We start from the raw sequence: 22943 nt of genomic DNA on the forward strand, positions 1-22943 counted from the left end.
TTGAACCATAATTTAAGGTTTGAAGAAACCAATGGAAAAACAAGACTATGCTATGGGTCAAGCTTAACAACAGATGTAGTGTCATTCTATGCCTTGCTGAGTGTTGGGCTCTCTAGTTCTCTTTTACCACAAACATCGAATGTCTACGAGACTGGTGCTATTGCTAGGGCATTCATCTGCAGTTCTTGTCCCTTTCCTTCTCCAAGCGCAATGTTACTATATCTCCTCTTTCTAATCTCTCGTTGTCACTATAAATGCTCATTGTAAATATAATGTGCTCAGAAATTAGGTCTTATGACAAATACTTTTCCTTTGTTACTAACAGTTTACATCAACAAAACATATCCTTTACTGTGCCTATTTCAACTTTGCTAGATTTCACAAGGAGGATCCCTAAACGATTTACAGAAAAAGAAGAGGCGTGCCCCTCTTCCACCTACTGCATCTGCTCCACCCACTCCTGCCATCCCAAACAGGACAGAAGAGAGGGAAGACAAGAGGAAGAGCACAATGGGTGAGAGGCATTCTTTTCTCCTGTGTAATCACATGCATGTGCTTTCAGTGCTCTGTGTTTGAAGTTTCCTTAATTCTGTTACGCTGTGAGTTCAGAAACTTTTGTAACTTGGGGAAAAAAAGCCACATTTCTCTGCAGAATGAAAGTCTGGAAATAAAAGTTTTTATATTACAACCTTTTTTTAATTCTTGGGTTTGGTGCCAGAGTACCATAGGGTAGTAAAAGGTACATAACACTCATTAGATAATTTGAATGTTTGGTACAAGCTGGATATCCAAAAGCACTAGCCCTGGGCCTGTTCTGCATGGTGGTTTTGCTAGTAAATGGAAATTTGGAAATGGTAAATGGAAATGCTAGTAAATGGAGATAGGCCAGGCAATAACAAATGCAGCTGAAGCCATGGAGTTTTGTTAGGATAGTAAGTAGTACAGTCAATCTCATTCAGTATCTCCTAGTGTTCTTAAGGCCTGAAGACATTTTCTTTTCCTGGAGTCCTCCAACAGTTTGACAGCAACTGACCGTATTCCGTGAGGTTTTTTTCTCTTGAATTCGGTCCTCATTTTTTTAACTAATCAATCTCTACTGAGTCTTTAGCTAATCAGTAGAAGAAAAGAACTGGTGCTCTGAAAGGAAAGCTTTACATGGTTGGGTACGATAAAAGAAACTCTAGCCTTCAGCTGTCCATGACACCACCTTTCACTATCATCCAGGAAGACTGAAAAACGTTCTCCCAGACCTCTGTTGTTATCTGACTGCTAGTTTATTCAGATCGGTGGGAGCTTTGCCCAAGTGAGGACCCCAAGATTATGCTTTTAGCAAACAAAGTGATTTTATGATGGGTAAAGATATGAGATAATAACCCCACATATTGAAACTCATTTTTCAGTACATTAAGAGAATCATTCTTCAAGTGCCATAATGCACTCAGTGCACTTCAGTTCGTGCCTTTGACCTCATGTTTCATAAAGTGCCTAAGACATACAGATATGACATCCTGTCATACATAATTGCTTACATTACAAATGCCTCACAGTTTAGAAAGAAACCTCTTGGCTTTGTTCCAACATTTATTTTCAGAAAATGCCTCACATTTAATGCCTCAGCATTTATGTAGCAGCAGGAGTCCATTATCTTGTGACATGTTCGACTCCATTGACATCTCTTATTTAAACCCTCTAAGGGGAGTGTTATTGCTGTTCCATATAACACAGGAGTTTTGGGCAAATTGGCTTACTTTTAACCACTGCCAATGTCAGTCTGATGCTCCTCATGCTTTACCCTACTGCTGGTCACTTAGCAATGACATTGGTGCTTTAACTTTTAGTAAGTGTTCATTTTGTTCTGTAGCTATGCTCAGTATGTTACAGATGAAATAAAGCAGAGCAGAGCCACTTCTAGTCCGTTCAGTAGTGTGTACATAAGTGCTTGCTGGCCAGACTCTGCTGATGTAGGATTCTGTAGTATCATTTACTTTAATGGAGCCTTATTATTTTACACTGACAAAGAACTTTTCCCACAGTAGCCCTATCTTCAGTATTTTTTCTGTACATTTTCTGCTACTTTCTTGAATGAATGCGTTCATTAACAAGAAAAAAAAATGTTAACAGCGAGGGAAGGTTGGTAAAACAGCCTCTCTTCAGGGTCCTTGCAAAAAAACAATGAGAAAGCACAGATGGCTCTGAAAGCAAGAGAGAAAAGCTGTGAAAAAAAGCAAGACTGTAGTGAAGGGAAAATGTGCTGCAAGAAATAGGCAGACGCATGATGGAAAAAGGATTACAGCTACCTATGTATCTCCCAAGTTAGCTACATGAATCAAAGCGAAAGATCTTACCAAAAATACTCTCGAACTGGCAAATTCACTTCAGTATTCAATACTGAATCACTTATTGTGACCCTGAACTATTGTGCCCAGTTTTCTTAAAGCAGTAAAAAAGAGTCTGCACATTTGCCAGAATTTCTGGAAGCTATTTCTCCTAAGTAGAAAATCATAATGTTTTAATCCTTTTTCTTCCCTCTCAGTGCTACTTTACTTTTGAGCAGCACGAGAGCATGAACTTTAGAGTATAGGAATGACCAGAATGGATCAGACCGGAGGTTTTCAGCAGTGACAATAGCAGACGCCTAAGGCAGCGTCTGAGAGCAGAATGAGCAGGTAGTCATGGTTCCTCAGTTCAATTGCAGCATCTAAGGACTTTCCAAATTGCAGTAGCTCTAGGTCTGTACACTAGAAACTAACAGCAGCTTTTTAACATTGCAAATGGTTAGCATCGTATGGTGCAAAGTTGGAAGAATTTATTTAGTGGTTGCACATTGTGTTGAAATAAGCCCCCAGCCAAAGTTATGAGTATTTCTTTTGATAACTTAAAACACTATTTTGCAAAAAAACAACTTAATCATCTTCACAATGTCAAAATAATAAAAAACCTACTCAGAAAAAAGAAAAACTTGTCAAGATACTTCAAAATACTGACCTGAGGTATCTTTCTCTCAAAGAGTCGGGAAAATAGTCATGTGAAGTATCCTAGAGGTCAACAAATTCAGGCAGTTTGGCACTTAAGAAGATAAAAATAAACCACATTTTCACATTTCCTTACATAGCTTTTTTCTTTTTTTTTTTTTAATTGAACTTTTTTTCTCCTTCCTTACGTCTGCCAAAATTGGTGATTTAACTGTTAGTTGTGATGTACATATAGGCCCCAGTCTCAATTCTGGTCCTGTTGCTGTTGGTTTAAAAGAGACCTGGCTTTTCCTTCTCCCTTAATTATTTGGGGGTAAATAAGAACAGGTTTAGATCCAGAGAGATTTTGGATGTGGGTAAGGGAAAATCAAGGTGTGTTTAAAACATAATGATTTTCAATAAAAATAACAGTTAAATAAGGAAAATTAATTAAATATTCATTATCTTGCAATGAAGTAACTAGTCAATTGATCCCCCTGTAGGTGATGGACGGCAAGTGCCACAAAAGCCTCCTAGAGCTAGCACCACCCGGGGTCCACCCCACTTAGTGATCCCCCCACCCCCACCTTACCCTCCTCCTGACAGAGACATTGTGGATCCAACAGTGTGTTACAGAGAAGCAGATGTTACAACACCAACAGAGCTGGTACCTAAACGTATGTTTGAAAATACATGTATTTGCATTTTCCACTCTTTCGATGGTTACTGTTAGGGGTAGCTTTTCCAGACTTTCCTCTCTGCTCTCTAGACATACATGTTTGTTTTTTCCCTTTTTTCCCAGCCTGTTGTCTTTTAAGATGTCCAATGCAGTGTATCTAATTAATATAAAGTAACCAAAACGTTTGTTTGGAGACAGTTTTTCAGATGATACCTGGCCATTGTATGGAAATATTTAAAAACAACCATCAAACCTTGTGATTTTGTGCAGGTGGAAGTAAAACTCCATTCTCTTGTATTAATTGTCCATGTTTGGTTTTCTGTCTCTCCAGACTTTTATAGTCAATAGGTCTATCAGTCAAGGTTGACAGCTACAGGGTGTTTCCCTTAGCAAAATTAAAGCATTTACAGGAGGTGTGTGTTGTTAAAGGCCTTTCTGTCCTAATGGGTACATCTTCCTTGCCATCCCTGGATAGTCCTTTGTGTGTTCTACTGCTTGCGGCATAACAGTTATCAGACAAAGAAATACAATACTTTCCGCATCCTTGTGTATTTGTGAAAAGCATGTTTTCATGCTACTTTTTCGTGCCTATCCATCGACTGTCTTTAAATCTTTGTACACAGTCCAAGTCTTTGATCATGTATTGTGTTCCCCGTGGGCTTGCCCTGCACACCCATGTAGATCCTGTAAAGGCAGTGAACTCTGCACATTACAGCTTCTCATGAACACGCTTCCTTTGAAGGTCAGGAGGGTGTCTCCTAATCATGGGATAGAGAAATGTCTCTATTATTTGACAAAACTTTTTCTAGGCCATTTTCTTTACCAAAATTGATCTGCAGGTAGCAGTTCTCTGCTACATTAATGTTAGCGTGTTTGTTGTTGGACACCAACTAAATCTGTAGCATTATTTTTCAAATCTGTGCTGAGGAAATTCAGATTGACAGTTTTATTGATGGGAAAAGAAGGAAATTAAGGAGATCATACTAACAGAAAACCTGAATCTTATTGAGTATTAACCCTAATTCATTTTCACTCACATATGCACAGAAACCATATCATACATCAAATTTTTTCTTTTTTTTTTTTTTTTTTTTTTGCTAGATACCATCAGCTTCCCTACAATATTTTCTTTATTAAAAATCCATTGTGGCCTTCTTTGCATTAATATTTATACTTCATTTGAGTTTCTACCACTGTTATTTTGCAACGCTTTTCTGATCTACTTTGGTGATCAAATACCCTTTAATCAATGCAGCCCTGATTTTATCGGCCTGATCATTTGCTCTTAAACACAATATCCCGGCTGAAAGGATTTGATGAAGCTTGTACATGGAAGCATAGCATGAGCTTTTGTTATTCTCCAAGAGCAAAAGAATAGTGCTTAGTGAATACTTACCTTAGACTTAAAGCGTGAGTGTTGAAGAGGGACAAGTTGAGCTTTATAATTACGCTGTGCTCTACCTAGATAAAGATACGTATATAGATTTACACAAGAGAAATGCGTGTAGATGTACCCATGAAAGAAAGCAGCACCTGTGACAGATGCTAATTATATTGCCTAATGCCATTCTGAAAGGTGCTTAGATACTGTAGTGATTGAGCAGTATAAGAACAGAGTTTTGCAATGATGTTTTTTATTGCCTGAGAATGCCTCAAGCACTGCAAATAGGACTTTGGCGGTAGATTCAAAGAACAACAATTTTCAATCTTCCTAACCAACCTCAGTGAATGTGTTTTCTCGTAGAACAAGGTGGTAAAGTGGATAAGCTGCTGATGCCAGCTGTTGATGAAAGGCATGTTTGTTCTGAAATCACTCTTAAAACAGCTTTCTCAGATGAGGATTGCTGTCTTCCTTCACTGAGTGGGTGACTGTCAGCAGCAGTTTGTCTTTCACAAAATGAAATTCCAAGTCAGAAATTAAAATTCTGTAATCGTGTGGAGTTTAAGTTCTTGTTCCTTACCATCTGCCACTGTCTGTGGGGCATTATGCCTCACCCCTCATTCCTTCCCAGCAAACACACAGTTCTCCCACTGTGCTCTGGGAAACCCATGTTGAGGAACTTTGGTTTCGTAGAGGATGGTGATAGTCACTCTTCGTGGAGTTTTCCAAACTTCGATGGAGTATAAGTCATTCATGAATAGGGCCTTTAGTAAGATACTTGGGCTTTTCTGACTCTAATAGTAGGGGTCTCTTCCACAAAGAAGGAGTACAAATGTTCCTCACAGTTTTTGCTCTTTAATCTTTTTATTCTCATTACGTGACCTTTCCTCTTAAGTTTTGGTCTGGTAGACCTTTAGCTGCATGTTGTGTACATGTCTAAAATGATATGGGATCCTTTCTCTTTCTCTGTCTTACTAATTGGATTTTTCATGACGTGTGATTCTAAGACTGACTGCACTTTGGGAATGCAGAAATGGAGATTGTCACCTCTGTTGCATGGTGTTTGGTTATGTCTCATAGCTTGTGAAGTTCCCACTAAGTGAGTTAATAGTAAGCTCTGTGCTACTTAGCTCAGGTAAAGAATGCACATATTGGAAGATTGCTGCACCTAGACAAGCAACTAAAACCTGCTGCCTTGAAATGTTTTCAACTAACTAATTAGAATAAATGCAATATTCCCGTGAACTCATGATTAGCCCTTTATTTCGCTTGTTATGAACTATCATTAAGAACTGCACTAAGAAATTAAAAGCTTTTTGAAAAAGAATAAACAATTCACCTTTTTATAGAGTGAGATCCTGAAGTTAAAAAAGTTTTCACTCTGACACTGGATAAAGTGCTAGTGAACTTGAGGGTCACACTGGGTAAGGTTTTGACAACTGTTTGATTTTTAGATTTCAGAATGTGCTCTGTCTTTAAAGAAGTGAAATCATGATTTGACCATGTCTTTGGTTTTAGCTATGGATCAAAATAATCAATCATCACTTAACCAGAAAATCTGAAAAGGATGAAGGAGTGGGTATAAGCATTTACCAGTTGTTTTGAAGAGATGACACGTCTGCTACTAGTTGAAGGATAATAGCAGGTTAACAGAAAGAAGCCTTGTCCTCCTATCTAATTTTTGATGTTTTTCACTGTATCCTTGATATATTAACAGGTAATACAATCCACTTGACAAAAGCTGTGACAATTTCACAAGGAATTCAGTCATATTTCTTCAGTCACCTTAGATATATACCTAGTCTTCCACAGTCCTTAGGGATAGTTTCTAAGGGTTGGACTTCGTTAACTTGAAGCAAAAATAGGAAGAGAAACTCATAGACAGGAAACTACATTTTCTTACCTGTGGTTCTAAATCAATTGAGAACTGTAGGCTGCTGAGTAGGTAATTTTGCTGGCCCCTCATAGTGCACTATCTTAGAAGGCATCTGTGAAGTGACCTGGCCTTTTCTGTTGGAGATGGTCTTTAAAGCAAGAAAACTTAAAAGTGTAACTAACTTGGGAGACTTATAGCACCACCATCACTCCATCTAATCATCCAGCCTGATCCAAGGCTAAAGAATGAAGTTGAGTCTCCTACATCATCTATCTTGTACCTTCTGGAGAATGAAAATTCAAGCCAAGTAAAGCAGAATTCAAAGACATGTTGCATATCAGTAGGTGTGTTGTGCTTTTGGGATTGAGTTAGCTCATGCATGAACCCAGGGAGTTCGTCTCAGAGCATCTGTTGGATTCTGGATATTAATACACGTGTCTACATCCTTTGGGTGTCTGGTTCTTTAACGTTACTGAGCATGCTATCTGACCTATGCAATATTTATAATTTTATCATTTTACTCTTTTCCCCCAACAGTTTACTGTTGTGCATCATTCCCTTCATATACCAAGCGCGTCTGACAGACCTTGCCTCTTCCTATGATCTTCATACCTCTGAACTTCCTGTTGCCTCTGCTACCCTGACTCTTCTGTTGCCTTCCTTCCTCCCCTGCTGGAAAAGAGAACCTTTTTTTTTTGTTTTCTCTGACTAAGATTTTGGCTTCCTTTCTTTTCAAACTCGCACATTCTCTTTTAATTACTATTGATTATTTTTGACTGTGGTTCATACTCATTTGTGAGATGTATGCTCCAGAACTGAATGCTGTGTTACATAAATCTATATCTGAGCCTCAGAAAATTTATCCACACATTTGTCTGTTCTTTTTCAAAAGATTGATTCTCTTTATTTCAAGCCATGTTTAATCTGATTTGGCTTTTCAAAGACTGTGTGTTGGGATGGGGTGTCTTACTTTCAATACTGTTTAAAGATTCAGTGAAAACTTCCTAAAAGCATTTTTCATTTTTTGCTGTTAGCCTATGTATAACATTTTACATTCTCTAACATATTCTATTTTTCCTTCACTGAATATGTTTTGTTCCTTTGGAACAAAACAAGAACTGGGCATGGCTTAGTCAAGTTGAAGTGCAAGATTCTTTCTATATCTTGGCTATTAATCAAGCTGCCGAGAAAAAGAAACAGATCTGTTGGATCTATAAGGGGCCTGAAAGGAATACTAAGAACCAGTACCAAATGCACTGATTCAGAGGCTTTACTTCTGCTTTCATCCTGATGCTTAGTATGACTAATTTTATCTTGATGATGGAGACATCCTGTGGAAATCAAGGTGTGTGTTCTATTTCTGTAACAAAAGATGCAAACACTGTTTGCTCAAGATATATCTTGTTACACAAGTCTTCTTTTTACAGTTGTAGTAGGAATACTCAGTGAGTTATAATTAAAACATCAGCTATAGGATTGTACTTACCAAAAACTTCTTTGTGCTGAAGAAAGTTCTTGTGAGCGGCCTGTAAGACATGTATTTTTAATCATTCTGAACTATAAACATAGGTTTTATGAGTTGCAATGGTGCACACACCCAGAACTATTCTGACCTCACATGTACTGTGATTTAAGACATTTATGTTATTTAAATGAGTGAGTTGCAATACATAGCTCTAATTTAAATGATGAAAAATTATTGTTTTACCCTCAAGCAAATAATCATGTTCATCTTGAATCCTTTCCAGGTAGGCAAAATGGAGAATAAGAAAGCAAAGCATTCCTACAGATAATGTGAAACATGACTAAAAAGAGTTTTGACAGTTTTTAATGCAAATATAACATGTTAGTTAATAAGTGATGCTTCAGAAAGTATACTTAATACCCTAAGGGTCTTCTAATGAAAGTGGAGCAGAATTGAACTCTCTGTGCTGCCAGGTACTTTGTAATAGCTTCTTAAGCAGGACAATGGTTTAATTGTAAGTCTTCTCTTTAAAAAAAAAAACTTAGTAGGTGTTCACAATGTGAAGATTAAGAACCTAATTTACCCATTCTTATTACTCTATTTACATCCTATTTGTAACTCCATAGAGTTACATGCCCTGTGGAGTTCAGACTAGTATAAAAATGGCATAATGAAGTGGTGAAACAAAACTTTTTACATTGAGTACAATGTAGAAGTACAGTGTATTGTAAAGGCAGTTCTTTGCATTGACACCAGTTTAGCTTAAAGGTGTCTAGAGTTTTCAACAAAATTAGTTTTGGTGAAAGTTTCTTTGCTTTGAAGGAATACAGCTGTGACCCCTCTCCACAGAGCGGACAAGTTTGCTGTGAAAAGCTCTCTTTTCAGGTGGTCTGCTCAAAGTCCTAAATACTCTTGGTGAAAACTCAAAAAGTTCCTTACTTGTCCTTAGCTTTGGTTTTGGTTTGGTTTGGTTTTTTTTAATTAAATGCAAAATTTGCCTCTAAAAAATAGTTTTGTGAGGATTATCATTTCGTGTGAAATTCCTGTGTAAAATATTTTAATGACTGGTTTAAGCTAGCCAGCTCTCCCTTTCTGAATTAAAAAAAGAAACTCCTAGCTTATGCTAGTTCATATCCTCTGTTTCTTACAATTTCCTCAGTGCCAGGTATATATAGTATTAAAGAGAACTTTAAAAAAAAAAAAAAAAGAAGAAATTATACTTCTAATATTAGTATGTTTAAAACCTCCCAGTATTATACACAATGTGGGAAAGACCTTTGAGTGACACTCATTAAATCCAAATCTGTTCAGTGGAGTTGCACAGATAGTCTGTTTCACAACTGCAAATTCATTAATGGTGTGCGTGCTTAAACAAAGTGTGATTATGGGAATGTGAACTCGCTGGAAGTTTGCTTCATGAACATCAGCTCAGCACTGACGTGCAGTTGGGGAATCCCCACTTATTCCAGGTTTCAACCCACGATTTCTAATGTCGCCTCAATTCAGCTTCTGGAAGAGAGTTCTTCTGTAATTTCCAGTGAAAGAAAGAAATGTCAGTTTAGGTCAGTTTGGTGGAGTCTTAGATTAGCATTTATGTGAAAGGACATTGGTTTTACTCCTTTTATTTTAACCATGGACACATTAGAAGTGTAATGAAAATGACATGGAGAAGCTGATAACAAATTGACTATTATACTACAATTTTTCACCAAAATGCTCTTACCAAAGTTAGTAGGAAAGACATTTAATACATTCAGGATTTATCTATCTGCACTACCAAACAGCATTGCTCAAATACTGTCCGTCCTAGCAAGGTATCTGGGTGAAAATCAAATTAAAAAAAAACCCACATCAAACACACACCCTCCAAACTGAAAAATACTACTGTTACTTTCAGAACAAGTAAATGCATAGATAGCTTATAAATCAAAACAAATTCCAGTATTACGACTCCAATGGCAGTGACATTCCGTGCTCTTAGGAAATAAGGACAGATGTATAATTTATGATTAAACCCATTCTGATACCTGATGAATGTGCTCAACTCGTACGAAATCCGGTGAGTTAGAAAGATTTAGTTTCCTGGTGCACAGATTATACTGAATGGCCATATAAATATTTTTCATGTTGACCACCAGAGGGAGCCGATGTTGTCACACATCTGCAGTAGGTAACAAGGAAGAATAATTAGCGCTAAAGGTGAATTTTAAGCTAATAGAAACCACACTTAACACAAAGATTTTCAATTCTTTAAGGGTGCCATGAAATTAAGCGTAATTTACTGAGTCGTTTTGTTCAGGAAGCAAAAAGAGAAAATAAATACTTTTTTCTAGATTTTTTTTTTAATCAGCTTCATTGCAAATAGGAAAATTAAGATAAAATCATATTTGGAGGTGATGCCACAGTGTTAGCATCTTCCAGTAGTAAGCTCAAACTTTTGCTCTAGGCATTCTTGCAAAGGGTGGTGGCATGTTGGATTGGTTATTACGTTGCATAGATATTGCCTGTATATTTATGGCAGCTGTGTCCAAGGTGTGGAAATTAGTGCATATGGCTGGTGTATGTGCTTAAAAAAATTGCATAGGAGTAGGTCAGGTTTAGTGCCAATACAGGAAGACATGTTCTGCTAGAAAGATTTATCAGCTTGAGTTTTAGCATTTTAAAAGCATGAGCAGATTGTGTTAGTATCTCTCCTCTTTCACAGAGAAATGACTTCATTACCAGCACTTCAGTCATTCACAGACTAAAATCTAGGATTCAAAGACACTCCAAACATCCTTAAATGTCTTTTCTACATGTAATGCTTTCTTTTTTTTTTTTTCCCTTAAGATTGAAATCTTTGAGGATTGAAATGAATGTTGTCTTTCTCACTGAGCAGCTGGATTTTTTTTCGTTTCAAGCGACAGGACTGTAGAATGTTAAACTTTGAACTCCTTCCATTTTTATCTTTTGAAAATACGTTACTGGTCCAGAACTGAAAATTTTTCTGGGCAGGTAAATTATGGAGTAAATATTCTAAATATATGAATGGAAAAAAAAATATTTCTTTTTTGTTGTTCATTTTTAGCTGGAACTATTTAAAGGTGTCCATGGCATCTGGAGTGCTCAAATAAGTGCCAAGGAAGAGTGATTGGTATAGAACTCAACCAGTCAAAATTGTAGGATGAATTGCAAAGACCTACAATACATTTAAACATATGGCCCTGCAATCTATCATATGCCCATCATCTGTCCCTGTATTCTGCATTTATAAAGTAAACTCTATGGTCATGATTCTCATACACTCATTTAAGTTTACACACATTTTAAGCCCTCTTTATTGTTCCATCCCACTATAAAAGTGCCTCTGTGAGAGTTGGGCTCTGTGTGTGTATGTAAGACAGCAGTTCTCTCTTCTGTACTTGGCTTCCAGTCACTACCATGACTCTCAATATATATTTAGTACATGCAGTAGGCACCATTTAACTTTCCATACTAAAATACATGTTATTTTAGAAGACAGAATGTAACTTATTCCATCCCTCAAAAATTAAAGCCATGTTGTTTTCTAATGTCACTGCAAAACTATGAATTCCCCCCTCAAGGACAGTGAGACAAATGTGCTGTCACTGTTGACACATTTCTTGTTCAGGTATCTCATGTATAATATGCAGATAAGCTTCTGTATAGCACCTTCTCTATGGCTAGAGAAGTCCACTGTTAAAATTCATAAGAAGTTGAGAGAACAAAAAGATTTATAATAAATTCTGTGTTTATCCAGAAGAGCTTACACATGATAAACTCTGCTGATTTTTGCTGAAGTGGAGAAGGGGGAAGGTGATCCTGTATTTTTCTATGCAAGAATCAGCTGCTTTACTCCTTGATTATTGCATATTCTTCTGTAATGCTCTGACTTCAAGTGGTAAATGACTGTTGAAAGGACCAAGCCCATTAGCAAGAATGAACTACTTTAGAAGTTAATAACGTACTGAATAGGTATCACCTACTGAGTCCTTTATATCCCTTGAATGTTCACTGAACATGAAAGTTTGTTGGGTTTGGTTCAGTCTTCTTTTTTTCACCTGTTCACTTCTAATAAGAAAATTATAAGTTTTAATCAACAGATCTGCTTCGTTTTCTCATGCCTTGTGAAAGTTACAAAGCAGGAGACTCAGTCGTGGGTAAAGGTAAAACCAGTTGAAAAGGGGGCATTTTGTATTCACTCATGTGTTCACTCTGCTGCTCCCTGTATTGGAAATAATATGTGTGATTCTGCAGACTCTGAACAAGAAGTCAGTCCTACTGTAAGGGAGCACAGTTCCTTTTAATACAACAAAACAAATTCTTTTCTGGTTACATTATATGGAACTGGACTCCAGTGAATCAAATAGTCTTTCTAGCTTCATTTCCTGTTATTTAGGGTTTTAACTGGTGATTTACCTATTTCATAGAGTGTGGAATAAATCTTAGCTTCACATTTCCCATCCTGACTAAATGTAAAGACATTTCTTTTCTAAGTCCCTTGCAGCCAGCTCTGAAATCCAAGTGGTTTGTGGATAAACTGTGAAAGTTTATTCTAGGTGTAACCAAATTCCCCATTTTCCTCTTCCTTAGTTAAAATAAGAGCAGTTTAACTATGTGAGCTGTACCTTCAATAAGCATGTCATCTTAAACATACTCTGTTGTACTTGAACAGTGGAACATGAAGAAACTGTCACACCCATACAAATAGAGACCCTTACAGTTTATCAGTAACAAGCTGGACTAAACATCTGTGTCCGTCCAAATACATGCCTGTGGTGTGAGTGCGTCTGTGAGAACTTTAATCCTGCATATGCCTTTGAAGTTAAACTTGAGCTACACATTATGTGTTGGCCAGATCAAACTGGAAGGTTGGTGTTTGAAATGGCACTGAAATTTGTAGTGCAAGATCCTACTGGTTCAAATGCAGGCAATGCACAGGGAGCTGCATAAAGCAAACTGTTGAAAATTTTTGTATTGTGTGTTCCAGGTAGGTGATAACACCCATACAAAAGTGCTTGTCCATCCTTAGAGATGCTCATGCTCAGCTTTTCCTATTACCACTTCTAAGCCAGTGAACACTGACTAAACTGCCTGCCTGCTTTCTTCTGAGAAATTGAGAATTCTGGCCATGCATGTTCACTTCTGGGTTTTAGGGCCTGAGGGAGCAAAAGGCTGAGAGCAGAGACGGAGTCTCTTTTGTCAGCTCCTTTTGTGGATTCCATAATTGGTTCCTGGCATGGATGAAAGAATTACTTTCCAACCTACTGTACCATAAGCAAAGGTGGGGTGTAATGGAGGACAAAGACCTAAAACAAAAGAAGACCAAGGAAAGAATGAGAAGGGAGGACTATGAGAGACAATTTGTTTTTTTCTTTTAACACTATTGTGGTTAAAAGGTGAAAGTAAAGTTGCTAAATATATGGTAACCTCCCATCAACAGTGAAGGACTGGTAGTGGAGCGTCTACTTACATGTTAGAGCAAACAAACAAAACAACATTTTTTTCAGTTAAAGCATCGAATGAAAATTATTATTGATACCTGATTTTTACAACATGTGCATTAGCATTTTACTTCTTGTCTCTCCCATGATTGTTTCTTTTGTCAGTTTTTTTCTTTGACAAGTTAAAAACTAAAGGGGAAAATACTTTTTCATTTGTAAAAACATGAAAATTAATGCAGAAATGTTTTCAATATTTTTTTCTTAACTAAGTGAAAACATGCCACAACTCTGTAAGGTGTGTGTATAAGTGAAACAGTCAAGACTTGAATGTAAGAATTTAAGAATTCTTAATACTTCTTAAATTATAAGAATTATGAAGAATTATAGAATTGTAAAGACTGTAAGAAAAACTAATACTGGCATTAAGTTCAAGATGATAACTTCTTTACTTGGCTTTCACTTGTAAGAGATGAAGCATGTTGGAAGCTAAACAGACTCTTATACTTGATTTGTTCTACAGAAAGCCTTACAGTGGACTGCTAAGGGCTGCAGAAGGCTGAGCCTTTACCACTTACTAGTGTTGCTGAAAGTAGATAGGACTTTGGGCACTGTCGCATGAAGGCACTAGTATTTTGGTTTTATTCTGAAACCCGATTTGGGTACTACCAGTCTCTTAGACATGTTTACAACATGCTCAGAAGTGACACAGTTCTTTTTTACCAGGTATTCTGCTTTCTCCCCAAAAAGAGGAATTCCCCCCTCCCCCTGAATAAATCTTGTTTCAGTTAAACACAACATATGTAAACATTTTATTGATTATTTATAATTTTAAAGTGCATTTTTTTAACTTTTAAAACCCTTCTCTGCTTGCTTTCAGAAAATGAGAATGATATGCTGATTAACTGACCAGTCAGTTAAGGAAATATAGAGGTTTAAGTGTCCAAGTTTTCCAAATGAACACATTAAATAAAAAAAAAGCATTCATATACTGCAATTTGTTTGTTTGCTTCACTCCCTTGTGGGCATGCCCAGCTTCCTCTGTACCTGGCAGCTTTCCTGTTCTGTATTCATCAAGCTAATCAATGAGTTTCAGATGTTCCTCAAATAAAATCATTTGTCTTCAATCTACTCTTACAAAGGACACAGATTGTACTAAGGTACTAAGAAGGCTTTTCTTCACTTTCAGGGTACATTAAATACATGCCACCATTCATAATAACAAGGCTTTGGCAATGTATCGATTGAATTTTTTTACACAAAAAGTCCTTGCACAGGGAAACTCCTTGCGGTTTTTCCATGGAGTTAAATTAGTGCCTGTGAGAAAATGAGGAGGCTGAAAGCAATGGAGACAGAAGTCTTTAAATTTAGATGCTGTAATGTGAAGAGTAATAACAAACCACAGCTTGGTTCTGTGCTGGTCTGATAGGGCCACTCTGAGGTGAGAGGAGAGTTTTACAATTTCATGCTGAAATTATGAGCAATCAGGAGAATGAAGATAATGTTTGAGCATTACTGAACAAACTGTACTGTATGAAGTTGAACAGTGGCCAGTCACACCTGCTAAAAATTTTTCTGAACACAATCCTTGCTTTTTTTTTTTTTTTTTTTTTTTTTAATATATTTTTTTGGGGGGTGCATAAGAAGGGAAATGAAAGAGAATAGTAAAGGGATAATAATAGATAAAAAAGGAAAAAAATAAGGGGGGGAGAAATCCCCAGAAACTTCAACATCATCTTTTCAGAACCAAAATGGATGTTAGACTTTGTGAATTTTTCTTTTTTTTCTTTTTTTTTCCCCCTCTCGCTTCGTTGTTTTCTTCTTCCTACCTTCCCCTGACCCCCTCAAGTAATTCCCTAAGCATTTCTTTTGGACTTCTGCTTTAATAACTCAATTCTCTGGTACCTAAACCCCACCACCCTCTTGAAACTTTGCTATTGTTCGCAGCATCCTTCCCTCAGGTATCCCTGGTAGATAATAGAGAATGAGCTTTTATGTCAGCACATATATGAAGAAAATCTCCTTGTTCTGTCCTTGTACCTCTTTTTGAAACTTTAGGAACTGAACTTTAGACTGTATCCTTCCTGACTAATTCAGAAGTCGTCAGCCAGTTTAAAAGTTACTGAAGGGTTTCACAGACATATAAACGTACAACAGGGTGACATTCTCAATCTAATTTCTGTAGGAACTGAGGCTAAGAAGAAAGAAAGTCAAAGACATTTCCAAATTTCCCGTAGGAAAAATGACCTTTTATGCTGATCCTAATTCAGCCCTTGAACTCAGGTGAAAAATTCCCCAAACTAGCTTGTCTGATTTGAGGGTGTGATCGTACTGAACCTTCAAATTCTAGAAATGGCCCTGCTCCAACAAAGCACTTAAGCATGCTTAATCAGGTACCCCATTATACAGCATGCACGTTATTATTGAACAAACTGTGTAAATGAAAGCCTTAAAATGCTTCACATGAATAAAAATGCAGACAAATTTTCCCTGTGGGGATTCATCCCATGCAGGAGATACCTGCAGCTTTGCATTTTAATCAGTGAGTGGTACGATCCTGCTCCTATTGAAGTCAGTAGCAAATCACAACTGTTGAAGTGTAAGCAGGATCTGATGCCAACAGTGCAAAATATGGAAGGGGAAAATTTATTCCAAGTGGGTGTTCAGGTGGTGACCCATTTATTGCATCAGGCAACTGTTCACGATAGCACCAGAGATGACACTCTAACATTTTACTATCTGCAAATCAGTACAGAGCATAACATCCAGTTACCACTCTTGCATGTTTGCATTTCTTCAAGTTAATAGGAGCACGATTGATGAGATAATTGACTTCACAAGAGGACTAGGAAGGAGTGGGCCAAATCCAGCTCTGACTTAAGTATTCCATCTCTGCTTATATCTGTAATAATCTGATCTAGTCCGTCTGCTGTCAGAGAAGTGGTGGCATGACAGCACAGCTCTTCTGTGAGCACTTTTTTCTGTACCTGTTGAATAGTCTCCCTCCTTGTCAGGCACCCAGGGAGAGCTTCAGTGTACACTGCTGAAAAAGATAACCTCTTAGCCAGAGCCTGCAGTGGAGTTCTTGATAACCCTGCAGTTGATTCTTGGCCCATGCAGTGATTTCTTGGCTGGGTCTGTGTTAGCAGAATAGAAGCCTGTCTCTTACTATCCTTCCATACAACCAATTGCCTTCATGGGCTCCTTCAGTGTGTTTGTGGTACTTTGCTGCTAGCATAACCCACAGTGCCTGGCAGTGGTTTAGGTGGTAAATGTGCTTGACATGCGCTGTCCTGGCCTCACTGCTCTTGATTTGCCTTCATCCCACCAGGGAATTCTGGTCTTCAGAGTGCAAAGGAAATGTCTTTTGAAAATAGTATGATGCCCTTGTGAAGGGTATCTCACACAAGATCTTCAGGGGCTACTCTGGTCATCAGTTTTGCTCTCTGCAAGAACAATTCTTTCTTCACTGGGCAGTTTCGGAAGGCAAAATGTCTTAGTGATGAGAAGCGTTCAGGTATTTTCCCAATCCGTGTCGCTCCAGGTGTATGCTTTTATTAGCATCACTGGACCTGTTACAGCTGTGAGAAATATGATAGCAGAGTAATTGAGTGTGAATGTTCAGTAAAATGTTTAGCTAAACTCAGAAAAGAAGCATGCTCTTTTAGCTTAAAATATTTCTGGAAATATAATTGCCAAAGTAAACCACCAGCCTAAGTGTATTGTAAAGCCTTTTATTGGAGCTTTGGAGAGGGAAGCAGGTCCATTGGTTAGGAGGCCCAAGAGGAGTCAGTTAATGTACATGAAAAGAGTTCAGAGTAGACCTTTGTGTCTTTATAGCACAGAGGTGCATGAAAATGTTTTCATATCTAAATTTAGAGCTAGCTGCTGAAAATCTTCTGTGAAACTATTTATGTTATTGGTCGTTTGGCTGAAGCATATCCAATTAAATGGGGTTATTTTGTGCAGTCCTAATTGTAAGTTAGACAGGTGGTTTGTGCATGAAACATTTAATTTTCTCAGGGCTCTGTCTGACTTCAAATGATACTACAGATACTATCCTATACAGGGATAGAAGGTGATGTAAGGGAAAATGATGTATGGGGGATCTGAATGGACTGAGGTGCTGCAAGGATGGATAGGAAAAAAATATGCAAGAATGATGAAATCCCATTTTATTAACCACCGCTCCAGCCTGGAGTTCACTCTTAGCTTTTTGTATTAAGCAAAACCAGTATTTGTTGCCATTAATACCTAGTAAGTTTTCATTGTTAGGAAGGTACTAAGACTGTATTTGCTTACTTGTGCAGCAGTTCGCAATAGAAGTGCTATGTGCCCAAAGCAAGTATACTTTGTCCCCATAAATAGAAAGCAACCGTTAAAAACTTATATTTTTATGTGTGTAATAGCTACTGGTTTCAGTAATAGATAGCTTATTACAGATTGACCTAATTCTCTTCTACACTTCCTGACTTTTAAATCACTTTTAATCAAATGTAAATACACAGCTGTGAGTGAAATGGTGTCTCTGTACTATGGAAAGAGTTCTTAAATACCGCAAAAGTGTGTGTGTGTTTGTATGTCTGTGTGTATGTGTGTTTGTTTGGTTCAGGGTTGGGTTTTTTTCTCTTCTTTGCTGAGTTTGCTGGCAGCTAGTCTCTGGGAAAAGAAAGTATAATTACAACACAAAAGTGTTTTATGTTTTTCTTTTCTGGATTATGCTAGAAATATGAAACCGTAGTAGAGATTTTATGGAACTGTTAACGGACAAGGAAGAGGATGAATTGGTAGAACAGAGTGCACAGAAGGTAAAGATGGTGAAGTTTAAAAAGAATAGTTGAGCAAATGGCCTTTTTTCTGTGGTCTTAAAAATCACCTAATAAAACATTGTTTTATTGCATAGGTGCACTAATCATTTCTAGTTTTAATCATTACACCACATACGCTTTTCAGGCAATTTTATAGAGTGTGTTCTCTGAGGTGGCTCATGAAAATCACCTTCACAGTCCATTTGTTTAGATTCTGCAGTGTGCTTGAATGGAAGCTGATCGCCTCTGTAAAGGGTGCAGATTGCCAAAATCTATCACTTAAGACTAGCAATTCCCAGCAAAATGTGGAGAGTGGTTTATTTCTTCACCAGGTTCATTATGTTGGGCAGTGCCTGGTTTTAGATCTAGATTTTCGTTTCCCGCAAAGCCTCCAAAGAGCCCCATTATTGATCACGGCATGTTACCAGTGTTACACATGGTGACTTATGAAGTGCAAATCTGAAGCTACCTATTATGTGCTCTTAAATATATTTCTGTGTTATCCTGCTTCTCTAATCTACATTGTCTGCTTTTTGAACTTCGGGGATTAGGCACGCTGCCCCTCTCCCCACATCTAATTGAAGGACCGACTAGAGCCAGGACAACACCTTGTGAGTCATTCTAGCTTGCTGTTAACCTCAGATAGTGAACACCAGAAACTGTTGTGAAAGTCCCCCCATCATGCTTCATTGTATAGAAAAGGAAATGAACAACTCACACTACTGACTCACTTTTTAAAATCAATCCTTCTGTAAGCCAAGTGGCAATGTTCTCCAGTTAATCAAGGAAAGATCTACTTTGACACACGATCCTTTTCCTGTCAAAGAGCATTTTGCTCTTTATGTTGCTTTTGCGACATCTGATCCCTTTGAATAAGGAAGGCTGGTTACTGGCTATGGTGTAGAGTTGTCAGAGCAGCCAAACAAGGCTTTTATAAAAGCAAGGAACTAGTAGGTTCAAGAGAGTGCCAAAAAGGAGAGGATGAAAAGCAGTTTAGCAATAGCAGCAGCATTCTAGGTCAAATGGGCTTTGCAGACATCAGAGAGGCTTTTTTAGTCATTAAAGAAAGGATTGTGGAAAAGAAATGGGGATAATAAAGACCAGTATGTTAATTTTCCCCTTTCTGAAAATCTGTGTTACATTAGTTCAGAAGTTTTTATTTGCTTATTTGGCAGGTGGTAAAAATAAAGGTCTGAAATAGGAGAGGGTAGCAGACATTTACTTAAAGTGGAAGTTTCCTCTTGAGTCTTTGAAGAGCCAGGAGACAGTCTTACCTAGTGGTGTTTTGAGAGAGACACTTCACAATGATTTTCAGCACAGGTTTGAAAGGAAAATCAGACATAAGTGCACAGACCTTCACAGTTGCTTGTACATGGGAAAAAAAAATGGAGAAACTAGGATTCTTTTCAGTTCCCCCTCCCTGGCTTGATCCTATTTTGTCTTGCCTTTGGTATAGGAAACACCATTGCCAAAAAAGCTTTTGTGAAAGTTACTATACTTTTGTGTTGTGATATGAACTAACAGCAGACAGGTTAAACCTCAAGAGAAGTGCTTGCTTAACTACCTCAAATTCATAAGGCAGCCTAAGTGAGTCCACATTGCATTTATTTTTCAACCATAGAAGAGTAGATCTAGGTAGCTAGGTTAGCTGTGATTAGCTCTGGATCAATTGTGATTAGCGCGGGATCAAGTGGTTGATGAAAACCTGGCTTCAGTGTGCTCTTGCAGCCCAAAAAGCCAACTGTGTCCTGTGCTGTGTGAAAAGGAGCCTGACCAGCAGATTGAAGGAATGATCCTGCCCCTCTACTCTGCTCTCGTGAGACCTCACTTGGAGTATTGTGTACATTTCTGGTGTCCTCAACATAAGAGGGACATGGACCTGCTAGAGCAAGTCCAGAGGAAGCCATGAAGATTATTAGAGGCCTGGAGCACATCTATGGAGACAAGCTGAGAGAGCTGAGCTTGTTCAGCCTGGAGAACAGAAGGCTCAGGGGAGACCTTATAGCAGCCTTCCAGTACCTTAAGGGGGCTTGCAGGTAATACGGAGAGAGACTTTCTACAAGGGCATGCGGTAACAGAACAAGGGGCAATGGCTTTAAACTGACAGAGGAGAGATTTACATTAGGCATTAGGAAAAAATTCTTTACTGTGAGGGTGGTGAGGCACTGGCAGAGGTTGCTCAGAGAAGCTGTGGCTGCCCCATCCCTGGCAGGGTTCAAGGCCAGGCTGGACGGGGCTTTAAGCAGCCTGGTCTAGCGGAAGGGGGCTCAAAAAAAGGGGGTTGGAACTAGATGATCTTTAAGGTCCCTTCCAACCCAAACCATTCTATGATTCTGTGATTCTGTAATCAGAAATGCTGCAGTTCCACAAGATGTATCTAATAATACTCCGTATGTACCTTTCTGGTGATATGTCTAGTGAGACACATCCTTTTTGTGAGTCTTAATTTTTGTTATTGGCTAGCATGTCAAGGAATGGATTTCATTTTGTTTGCAGGTTTTGTGCAGTACGAATGAGTGCAATTAAAGAACCTGTTGGAAAACATGAGCAAGGGGCATAAGACTAGGAAGGAGACTGAAAATAACTCATTATGTGAGAACTGGGAGTCACATGCAGAACTGTGTGAGTCAGCAACATGCCCTTACAGTGACGAAGCACTAACCACAGACTGGGTTGCACTAGCAAGAGCATAGCCAGCAGATCAGGGGAAATGATTACTCCCCTTTATTTGGCTGCCACGAAGCCACATCAGTGTCCACTGTCCAAAAGTAGGTTCAGTTTTGAGTTCTTTGGAACAAGACAGTGACAAACTAGAGTAGGTGCGACAGAGTCTGGCAGAATGCATTGAAGAGGTACATGGAGGTGTTGAGGCAGCAGGGCTTGTTCGGCCTGCAGAAGGAAAGGGTAAGGAGAATTTGAATTCTGTCTTGCATCTGAAAGAAAATGGTAAGAGAGACAGACTCTTCTCTGAGATTCACTTTAGAAGGATAACACTGCAACAGTGACAAGTTGCAGCTGGAAAATTTTCCATATGGCATTAAAAAAATGTTCTTTATGGGAAGAAGCATTAAATATTTCCCAGAGAGGCTGTGAGGTCCTGATGCTTGGAGATTTTCAAAACTCAACTGCTCAAGGCCCTGAGTAGCCTTATCTAAGATGGAAGTTAGCCTTGCTTTGAGGAGGATGTTGAACTAGGTGACCTCCAGAGGTTCTTGCCAAATTAAATTATTCTGTGATTCTATGACCTAAATGAGCTGAGCCAACATTATTCTGCTCTACATCTTCATTTTGGAGGAGGGCTGGAGCTGCAGAGCGTGGTTCCTCACCTCAGCAGTTCCTGGCCTCGCCTTCGGTTTCTGCAAGGCAGTTACAGAGTTGGGAGAGGAGTGGCTCGGAGCCTGATCTGTTCCCCCATTCCTTATGTTACATTTAATATATGAGTGGTCATTTTGTTTTCTTTTTTTCTCTTTTAATTAAAAAAAAAAAAGGATGTATGTACGATCAAATATGCCAAGAATTATATTTGAATTTAAAGTGTCTTAACTTCAATACATAGAAGTACCCCATTCTGTCTTGTGCTTCAGCTGCTCACCGAATGGTTTTTGGTACCTTTCTCTATGTACAAGTTTTTGTTCAGTGAGCAAAATGAGTAAAATGTTAGCAGAACACATTGTACCTGTGCGGAAACACTTAATCTTGTGTTGTCTCTGTTAATCTCTGTTGATCATTGCCATAATAAATGATACTTTTTCCCATTTCTTCCACCAGCCTTCTTCCAACTGTATGAAAAAATGTACACTTCTTTTGTGATGGTCTACCTTTTTGCTGCTGGTGCAAATAATTAAAACAGCATTTCTTTCTCTTGCTAGAAGATTTAAGTACTTCTAGTAAAATAATTATGTTGTAACTTTGGGATCATTATAAGAATATTCTTTAGCATCATGAAGTTTTTAATATTTTTTTTTACAACCGCGTTTGATAGACCATTCAAACTACAGCAAAGCAATTTTAGTCCATGAAAAGAAAGTTTTTTTGGCAGTGGAGCAAGTGATGAAAGAAATCAGAAAATAATTACCAACCTCTTAGCAAGAACTCAGAGGAATTCTGAATTCAGAACTCTGCATCTCTAAAGCCATTGTAAGGTTCAGATTACTTACATTAACAGGTAGGGGTTAAATAAAGAGTTACTTCTTTAAAAATACTTTTGGATATACTGTTCCTGTCATTGTTGAATATGGCAGTAAACCATGAGCAGTGCTGTAAAAACAGCAAACAGTTATAGCCTGACAAGTCCTATGCCCTGTGCCCATTGGACTTGGAGGAAGTGATGGCTTGGGCTCTG

The 22943-nt window shown here is 38.1% G+C and overlaps 1 protein-coding gene across 1 annotated transcript in view; it reads left to right on the plus strand.

Annotated features, from left to right (window-relative positions):
• Nucleotides 1-22943, plus strand: part of COBL (cordon-bleu WH2 repeat protein) — a 108487-nt gene that overhangs the window by 62998 nt on the left and 22546 nt on the right. The window contains exons 6-7 of the mRNA XM_010013712.1: nt 376-514; nt 3455-3628. Coding sequence (XP_010012014.1) covers nt 376-514; nt 3455-3628 — 313 coding nt within the window. The remainder of the gene's footprint in view (nt 1-375; nt 515-3454; nt 3629-22943) is intronic.

The sequence above is a fragment of the Nestor notabilis genome, unplaced genomic scaffold, assembly GCF_000696875.1.
Source record: "Nestor notabilis isolate BGI_N333 unplaced genomic scaffold, ASM69687v1 scaffold4134, whole genome shotgun sequence".
Taxonomy (NCBI): domain Eukaryota; kingdom Metazoa; phylum Chordata; class Aves; order Psittaciformes; family Psittacidae; genus Nestor; species Nestor notabilis.